The sequence below is a fragment of the Gastrolobium bilobum genome, unplaced genomic scaffold (assembly GCF_033153095.1).
Source record: "Gastrolobium bilobum isolate Gb01-03AN ecotype WA unplaced genomic scaffold, APGP_CSIRO_Gbil_v1 utg12757, whole genome shotgun sequence".
NCBI classification, from domain to species: Eukaryota; Viridiplantae; Streptophyta; class Magnoliopsida; order Fabales; family Fabaceae; genus Gastrolobium; species Gastrolobium bilobum.
The window spans coordinates 30,359-40,894 of NW_026897927.1; the positions used below are offsets into that span (position 1 = coordinate 30,359).

At 31.8% G+C, this 10,536-nt stretch overlaps 1 protein-coding gene across 1 annotated transcript; it reads right to left on the reverse strand.

The window, feature by feature from the left end:
- Positions 1-2,603: 2,603 nt before the first annotated feature.
- LOC133311492 (uncharacterized) lies at positions 2,604-3,543 on the reverse strand. The gene is made up of 2 exons (XM_061512547.1): positions 3,175-3,543; positions 2,604-3,122 (listed from the first exon to the last, which is right to left on the reverse strand). Exons 1-2 carry the CDS (start codon positions 3,541-3,543, stop codon positions 2,604-2,606), a joined length of 888 nt encoding a protein of 295 aa, XP_061368531.1.
- Between the last annotated feature and the right edge of the window lie 6,993 nt (positions 3,544-10,536).

Genomic DNA, 10,536 nt, shown 5'->3' on the forward strand with positions numbered 1-10,536 from the left:
CACCTTCAAGTTTAAACAGAGGTAACTACTCAATGCAACCTAACCCAACAAAAAAAAAAAGATTCGTAAAAGCAAAGAGAATAGGAAGGTACCTGAACTTAGAAGCAAGGATGATGGGAACTAGACTCAATGTGTGAAAACCTTCACTGGAAGTGAGGAGAGCTCCAAGAGAGTTTATAAAACACAGAACCAGAACTGGAAAATGATTAACATCAAAAGCTCACTGTGAAACCAGACGAATGTAAAAGTTTTGAACCCATTCGAAAGCTGGTATTTAAAGGACGACGAATTGCTTAAGGCGCGAAGGCGAAGAGTTTTTCCAAACGGTTAAGTGATGGAGGGCAAAAAGGGGATTTCACCCTGAATGCATTAAATGCACTTCATCATAACCTGCATAAAGATAAAGCAGCACGCCCTGCACGATGCACGAACGGCCAATGAGCGCGAAGCACGTGGAACGCCATAACCGTCACAGCAAACGTGATACGAAAGGACAGGATAAAATGATAAGGCCAAATTTCGACTTCCGTGTTCAAACAGCGCCTAGACTTCAAAGGTCGGGAAAAGTAGGGCGTAACTGAAGGTCGCAACGTGACTTAGAACGTCAACTCGATCCAGCACTAGGAAAACAAAGCTCGGATCAATGGTATTCAAAAGTTCACAATGAGTTCAGGAAATATCCGACATGCTTACATCCGACTTCAAACGCAAACACCATGGAAGGTCAAGAGGCGTAGTGAACGTAATCTCGACAAAACAACTGAGTCAGAATGCTGACGTCGAAAAACTCGGAAGTCCAAACCCGAGAACAATGAACGCGGATAAACTGAATCCGTGATAACACAATGGCACCTCGACATGCCGGACCCCGGAATACCGAGCTGGGGGGCAACTGTTATGGATATGAATATCATATCCCAACTACCTACTAGAATATCTGGTGAGATATGGAATCAGCAACATCTCAACAACTCCAAACAGCCAAAGGGTATAAGATAAGGATCACATCCCAACAGAAGGAGGTTGAATCCTACTACAATTGGGGAATCTCAAAAGGTCCAAGCCTAGGAAGGTAATCCTATAAATAAGAGCCTAAGGACTCTAGGTAAACACTCAGAATTCATTTACTACTTTTGCCCACGCTGTGCACACACCCACCTCTTGGCTATAAGCCTATTGCTTGTGCCCAGTGATTGGGACCTCAGCTATAAGCCTAGTATACAGTTGATATACACTATCTCTGAGCGCATACCCTACGGTATAGCAATACGGTCTTTGCAGGACCTAACAGATCTCATATACTTTTATGTATTTGAATATAAGAGATAATTTTATCTCTTATAACATAAGAAACATTAATCTCATATCTTAATAATATAAATTGTCCATAAAGTTATGTTAAATAATCACTTGGACCATCTTGGAAGCATAATTTGTTCGAATAATGAGTCCACTAATTCTATGCATGCGTTTTTGCTCAAAATGTATGTTACAAGCATTCATCATTATGTTACTAATAATTCCGGAAAACATACATAAATCATGTTTTGGTACGACTCAGGAGAAAAACTTTTTTTTTTTTTTTTGAGATTTTTGGTAATCCCATAGGTTCCTTATGGACCAGGATAAAAACTTTGGTGCACCAATTTAGTGCTCCATTTTATTAAAAAGGGAAAAAATTACCTTTTTATCCATATTTTTTTTATTTTATATTTCCCTATAAGCTCTAAATAATTTCTCTTTTTAGTAAAAGATAGCATGGAGTTTGGTGCTCTCGATATACCAAAGTTTATTCTTTTTTTCATGTGTTTATATTTTTTTGTCTCATTTTTAGTCATTACTTCTGCTTTACTAAATTATTTATACAATTAAGTGAAAATAAAAGCAATGGAAAAATGCAGGACATAATTTAAAGAAAATAATGTTTCTCGTTCAGGAGATAAATTTATCTTCAGTAACTTTAAACGATATTGAGAAAAAATACAGGATTTTTTAAAAAATTTACTTTTTCTTTCATATCAAGAATCTTATTAAAAAATTCTGGTATTTTTTTTTTCTAAACCCCAAAAAAAGATCGCTTGAAAAATTAAAATAAATTCTAAGATGTTGAGAACAAGAATAGGAAGAAATCAAAAAGCGGAAGTTTTATGCCATATAATATATGGAATAATAGATTGTAGGAGATAAATTTTTTCCCTTACACATATAAAAGTGTGTGGGATCCATATTTTTTTTTTTTCTCTTTCCTGACTTCATATGATACCACATGAGCCCTACAAGATAAAATTATCTCCTATATAAAATATGAGAACATTAATCACATATAAAATGGTCTCGTGCAAATAAGAGAGTGGAACCCACTAAAAAAGTGATAACAAATACCGAAGTAGACAGAACCTCACAAGAACAAAAGATAAAACTGCATACTTTCCATCGATTTAATCAGCAAAACATCAAAAAGTGCACGATCACAGATGATACTAGCTAGAAAATAAAGCATCACTGATACTATCTCATAACTTAGAATTTAATTTTCAACTTGTATGAATTGTGTATCTCACACTAAATTGATTAACCACATGAAGGAAAAAAAAAAAAAACAATCAAGGCGTGAACTCTTGATTTGCCTCCGGCTTCTCATACTCTTCAACGTTGTCAAACACATTTTGGTACTGATTCTTCTTATAGTAACCACCATTTTTACTGGTTGCTCTCCCTGATTCGAACCCATTGAGGTTGTAATTCTCGTCATCATTATTCACTTGATAATTGTACTTGCCATCCTCAACGAACCTTGTGTCACTCATTTCTTCTCTCTTACCCTCGTAGCCATTGCCATTGTAATTGTTGTTGTAGTAGTTTTCTTTGTCATTGTAGTTGTTGTTATAGCCATTGTTGTGATTGCTCCTGTACTCTTCCTTATTGAAGTTGTCTCTGTCCACTTCATTGTTGTAGTTGCTGTTGAAGTTGGTCTTGGGATAAACAGTTTTGTAGCTCTCATCATTGAAGTCTTCATTTAGGAGCTCATTTTCAAAGTTTGTGGTGGTAGGAGTGTCCTTGATGGGAGAATATTGTGTAGAAGTTCTACCAAAATGGCAGCATTGGATCAATTGCTGGTGTGGCTACAGGTACTGAGGTTGGTGCTGTTGGATAAATATATCCTCTGTTTCTTACTCTCATCCCAAGAGGTGCTAGTGATGGTGCTGTTGGATAAATATAACCTCTGCTTCTTACTGTCATCCCAACAGGTGCTAGTGATGGTGCTGGTGTTGGTGTTGTTATTGATGCTGGTGATGGTGCTGACCCAGATGATATTATTGGATCAATTGCTGGTGTGGCTGCAGGTACGGAGGTTGGTGCTAGTGATGGTGCTGGAGATTCACATTTTGGTTTCTGGGGCAAAACTTGAGAACCTTTGACATCATAGGTGTTTCTTGGAAGGGTAAAGAAGTTAAAGGGCTTGCCCACTCTGGCATGAATTTGGGGGGACAGAACAACAACAAAGAAGAAAAAGAATGAGAGTTTCATTCCAAAAGAAGCCATTGTGTGAAGAGACAATGACAATGAGAGATGAATACTGTTGAGAGAATGAAATTGTTAGGCTTATTTTATAGAGCCAGCATGCTCATAAATCAAAGGAAGAGTAATTAATGCTGACGAGAATAAATGTCGTAACTATTAACAGAAAATAATTTAATTCAAAGATATAATTATTTTTCATGTGATTTTCAAATGTGATTACTCTGTAATCAAATATAAATTTAAATAGTTTAATGTGATTGAGGGTTGAAAATAAGGGGAATGATGGTGGGAGCGTAAAACTTTGAAACTGTAAAGCAATATTCGACTGATTGAGCGTTATAAGATAAAAAAAAAATCTACACGAAACATACTTATCTTCCTATTTTATTAAAATTATATTTGATTAGTCATTAATTCTGTCTGTAAAATTAATGCTAACGAGAATAAAATTGAAAGTTATTCAATATTAGTCAGGGAATCATGTAATTGAACCAAATAATGGTAGTTGAGTTGGTGCAATAAACATATGTTCAATCCTCCTCGTGATGATTAATAGATTAGAATATTTAAAAAAAAAATCATGTAATTGATTGGATTTTGATGAATGTGAAATAAACTTGGCTATTAACCAAAAGTAATTTGATGCAAAATATGATTGTTTTCGGCTCCATTCGATAGTAAATTTAACCAAATTTAAACAATTCAACCAATTTAATTTACTGTGATTTAGGATTGAAAAACAAAGTTGGAAAAAAGGGAGAAAAAAAAGGACAAAATAAGTGAGAGAGTGAAACTTGAAAATTGGGAAGCAATATTGCGATTGATTGAAAGTTGTTGGTAAAAAAATATTGAAATACTATTTTAGGTTAGCTGGACACATATCTACCTTTTTCATTTTTTTAAAAATGGATAAATTAGTCATTATTTGATCAGTATAATTAATTTACTATCTTATAAATTACTAGAATTTGATTGGCCAATAATATTAATGAGAATAGAATGAAAAGTTATTTAATCTATTTTTTATGAATCATACAAATGCGCACACATATATATATATATAGGGATAAACTATTCTGCATACTCTTATTTTGCTTATATTTGCCTACCTCTCTCAACACTATTAGATTAGATTACAATCTTATCGTACGGTCGAGATTTGCGGAATAAATATTTTTCCCCTTTCTTTCTCCTCATTGCCTCCCAGGGTGAAACTGGGCCGGGCCGACCTACAGGGGCCTACGGCTCGGCTTACGTCAGGTCAGACCTGACTTAGTATATTTCGTAAAATAGGTCGGGCTTGGGCCTTGAAAAAACTTGTTTAATAAAAAGGTCGTAGGCTCACATTCACAAGCCCTGGCCTATAAGCCTACATGCCACCTATATTGTACTATTTATTTTAAATATAATATAATATAATAAGCATGCTTTGAAGAAAAAACAAAAGATATAAATTTAATCAATTACAATTATTTATAACTTAATTATATTTGATTATATTTTAATAGAAACCTGACTTTATTTCTTATGTAGGAGGAACCAACATATCAGCATGTTAGATTGTTTATATGAATATATTAAAAGGTTTTTGGGAGAGATTGTACATACTACGAGCATCATGATGTGTTTGTTGGATTCATGTAGTTATTTTAATTTACATAGTATGGATTTGTTTGTTGGATCTGATGAAATATATGTTATTTAGTTTGAGCATTTTGCTTTTGAAAGTGACTTAAATACAGATTGTATGAGTTTTGCTGTGATTCATGATTTGTTTGGATGTTGAAATTATGATTTTTGGTTTGGCAACAGAATTTGAGTATTTTGTAAGGTTGCTTCATGGTTCTGCTTTGAAGTTAAAAATTAACAGGCTAAAGGGCTAGGCCAGGTCATTTGTTTTTTAATAAACGGGCCAAGCCAGGCTAACAGTTAGACTCATACTAAGCTTGAGCCACACCCAATTGAAATTTTTTGGCGTAGGCTTGGGCTTTTCGGGGCAAAGCTTGACCCAGCCCAACCCACTTTCACCCCTACCTCCCATTCTCTTTCTTTCTCCTCCATTTTCTCTCTATCGATTTGCGTAATTTACAACCTATATTTATATTTGAATCTAAATTCATACAATGATTAATGGCATAATAGTTCTACTGGATGAATATAATTTTCAAAATTTCTTGAATATTATATAATTGAACACGACTGAAACCACATAAATACAAAAAAAATGAAAACCACGAATAATCCCTTTCTTTGAATTAATCCACGAATACCGTAACGTTTCTACTTTATCGTTGAAATTTGAAATCGAATCAACTTATCTCCTTCTTCTTATCTTGTTTTTCATCTTGAAGTGGAGAAATGATCTTTGTTCTCTCTATGTTACGCCCAACAACAGACCTACATGGTTTCAAAACATAAGGTATCTGAGTTTATTTCTTCTTGACAACCCATTTTAATTTTTTATATAAATGTTTATAACAATGACTGGGTTGGATGAAATAAGAAAAAAACTTGCACATTTTTGGATGCTAAAGCACCATTGAAGAAAGAAAGGGGAGGAGAGAGAAAGAATGAGAGGAAGTGGGAGAGAGAAAGGGATAAAAGAGTTTATTTTATATTGTAAATCTCCACGAGATTGTAATCTAACATTATTGAGAGAGGTAGACAAAGATAGTTAAAATAAGGGTAGGCAGAATAACCTGCGACATAATTAAAATATGGGATAGGTTAATGTCTTAAATAGTGGATGATGAAATGAGAATCAGGGTTATTTTGTCTTAAAACAAATAAATATGCTTAATCGTAATTCTTTGGAAGTATAAGGGGTTAATTGATTGAATTGGACGTGGAGGGTGGTGTTTTGAAAGAGCAATTAACTATAAGGTGGTTTCATGTAATTTGTCCTAAACTAAATTCATAATAACATACACAATTAATAAAATAATTTGATCCATATATATCAACAAAAGGCATTGGCTTAATGATAAACTAAGGGCTGTTTGGTACACGGATTTTTCTCGGATTCTTGGGAAACTGAATTTTTTTAAATTTTAAATTTTCAGATATTATCGTAAACTGAAAGTAAAAATCATATTTTTGAAAATCGATATTCCCGAACAAAAAAAAATTTCTCTTATACCAAACGCTCCCTAAATGCATTTTCCATATCATGTCATACGTTCGAGTTTCAGTCTGCATTTCCATAAATATTTTTCAAAAGCATCCCTGTCAAATCGGCGATTTCACAGTGGTTTGCATACAGTCTGATGACAAGTGCAGACTGGTTGGTGTTCTGATTTTCAGTTGAACAAAAGGGGGGACGCGGAAGGTAATAATAGAAAAGGTGAATGTTCTATTCAGTTTACCAACATCCGGGGATCAAGTGACGAAGGAACACAGTAAAGAAAGAATCGTAATAAAGGAGTCTTTTAAATATTTTATCACACTGTAATTTCATCCTTAGAAGAAAGTAGTATGATTGCATTGATAATTTTAGGAATTAGTATTTCTTACGTTGCACAGATAATTATCTTCTATACATAAATAATAGTGTGTGAGACTTAATTTTTTTTTTTCTTCTTTTCACATTACTGCACATGAGTCTCGTATACTTTTATGTATTTGAATATAAGAGATAATTTTATCTCTTATAACATAAGAAACATTAATGTCATATTTTAATAATATAAATTGTCCATAAAGTTATGTTAAATAATCACTTGGCCCATCTTGGATGCATAATTTGTTCGAATAATGAGTTCACTAATTCTATGCATGCGTTTTTGCTCAAAATGTATGTTACAAGCATTCATCATTATGTTACTAATAATTCCGGAAAACATACATAAATCATTATTTATTTATTTTGTTAAATCTTTTTTTTTCCAGTTTTAACTACTGATATGAGTCCGTCCTTTGCTTTTCGAAATTGATTGGCTGACTTAACGCAATCTTTAGTGTTTCTAGTTTGTTAGACGACTATAATAAAAATGGAAGTTTGAAAGGAAAAAAGGAAAAAAAAGTATGTAAATGATAGCGTGAAATTTGGAAAATTGAAAACAATATTGCACTGATTGAATCAATAAGGGAAAAAAAATTAAGTTACTATTATGGATCATAGGAATCATATTTATGATTTACCTTAAAATTTTATTAAAATTAAATTTGATTAGTAATTATTCAATCAATTCAATCAAAGCTAATTGATTTCCCTTTTAAACAATTACTAGTGCAGAGTCCAGACTGTGCAGTACCCGTGCGATGCACGGAGAAAAAAGATCAAAAAATTTGTCGGCATATGTCATCGGTTAATCGCTAAATGAAAGAATCGTGTTAGTATTTTGTCCTACATAGGGAGGTGAAAAAGCTACAACACTCACATAGAACTTTGTAAGTATCTACTACAAACAAAATTCTACAATTAAGAAACATCAATTATTTCAGAATCAATGCTATTCAAGGTTGAAAACTTCACAATTAATACAAATTATATCATTTATTATTTCCATTCAAGGTTGAAAACTTCCTAATTAATACTAATTATATCATTTATTATTTTTATTCAAGGTTAAAAACTTCCAAATTTCAGTTTCAATTTCTTAATCAATGTTATTTACTATTTTCTTTAAAGGAGAAAACTTTGAAATTTGAATTTCACAATCAATGCCATTCAAGGTTGAAAACTTTGAAAACTTCACAATTAATACTAATTATATCATTTATTATTTTCATTCAAGGTTGAAAACTTCCTAATTAATACTAATTATATCACTTATTATTTTCATACAAGGTTAAAGACCTCCTAATTAATACTAATTATTTTCATGCAGGGACACGGAAGCTAGGATGGTATTATTTCCCTTGACCCAAGTAATGGTGCTTGGCGAACTGCAGGTCAAAAAAATCAAATGTTGTTGCAGTCAACCATATCTTGGATTTAAGAGTGTGTTATAGACTTGAATCATAGCAATTTGAATCCCTAGCTACTTTTTTGTTTTCCCTTAATTTTATTATAGCATTCTCCAAATTTCATAATAATGTTTTGAGATACATGTATTGTAAGAAGAAATTGTTGTGAAGAAATTGTTTCGTTGATTTATGAATTCAATTTTGTATTGCGTATTGATATGTTAATTTTTTAAGGTTACAATATATATTTATTGTACATCGCTCGCTAAATGTATAAGCCTTTTTAAATACTTTCTGATATATGATATGGACTTTTGCGCATTTAATGTAATGATTAAGGAGATTTGATTTTGATATGTTGTTTATTTTGATTATATTTTTTTATCAAGTGCATTATAGAAAATTGATATTAATTTTGTAGAGAAATTTTTTTAAAAAAAATTCTAAATTTTTTTGACGGAATTTGTTTTCCATCGAAATTCATTACAACAATTTTCGACGGAATTCATTTTCTGTTGAAAATCATCAGAACAATTTTCGACGGAATTTTATTTATTTTTCGTCGAAAACTTTCGACGGAATCCATTATCTGTTAAAATCATCAGAACAATTTTCGACGAAATTTTATTGATTTTTCGTCAAAAACTTTCGATGGAATCCATTTTCAATTGAAAATCATTAGAAATTTTTTTGACGGAATTCCATTGATTTTCCGTCGAAAACTTTTGACGGAATCCATTTTTCGTCGAAAACCATTATAACAATTTCTGACGGAATTTCATTGATTTTTCGTCGAAAATTTTCGACGGAATTTTTAATTCCGTCGAAAAATTGGTTATCAACAAAGGAAAATTTCACGGTCTGAATTCCGTCAAAAATTCAGTCGAAAATACAATTTTTGACGGAATTTTCATCATTTTCGACGGAAAAATTCTGTCGAAAAAATGAACTTTTCTAGTAGAGAGAATAAAATAGAGATATAAAAAAGACCAAACATATTTAAATAAAAAGAATAAATAGATCAGAGACAAAAAAATTTAAAAAAATAAAAATAAATATATTGAAAATTCGTAACAATGATTTCTTTTTCTTCTATTTTTGTCTTGTTCTATTTTTTTATTTAGACACATTTTATTTTTATTTTTTTTTTGTCTTTTATCAGGTGTTCTAATTTTTCATAACATTTGGTCTTATTTTTCTTTTCTTTTTTATCACTTTATTTTATTCTTCTAAGAAGGGTAAAATATATAAAATTAATTAATTTTTTAACAGTTTAAGTTGGTGTACATGAAAAAAATCACAGGGGATTGAATAATTAAATATATATAAGAGCGTAAGTGATTCAGAGGGTGGGATATATATTTATTATTAATTTTTATTTTAATTTATTTTATACGTACAAATATTTATAATTTATATATTTTATTATTCATATATTTTCAATTTTTTCAATGTGTAATGTCTTACTCAAAGTAAAAGCTTTTAAGAAGACATGGTAATACCTTAGGAAACGAGAAGGATTTCCCTTTCGGAAATCACCGAAAGATGTCTAGAGGAAATTAGATAATAAAAGCGAGCTTATGTAATTTTCAGCAAATAAAATATTTTTATTATAAATAGAGAAGGATTACAGAGATGAACACATGGAGGTTGTTATCTCAGTGTACTTGCACACTTCACTCGATATCCCCTACAATTAGATAGTACTCCTATTTATAGACACTGAATTGAAACTAGAATTAAAATAAAACAAGGAATCCTGTCTTTTCTGAGTCGGGTGCTCATTGGGCCCCATCGCCACTTCAGATTCAAAAGACTGATTCCAGACAAAAAGACTTTACCCCTTTTTTCTTTTTCTTTTTTTTTAGCAAAACCCTGCCGACACTTAAATTTACAAAAAGGCCTGCCGACTTTCACTGTTAAAGATTATCTTCCCCGAATTCGCTATTACATATTCTGCCGACACTTTTCTTTCTTCTGATAAACTTCCATAGAGTAGTCTCTGATGGCTAGAAATAATAGTCCTTATGGCTAGAGTATAGAGTCTTGATGGCTAGGCTAATTCTTTTTTTAAATCTTTCAAGCAATACGATGATTAAGGCTACA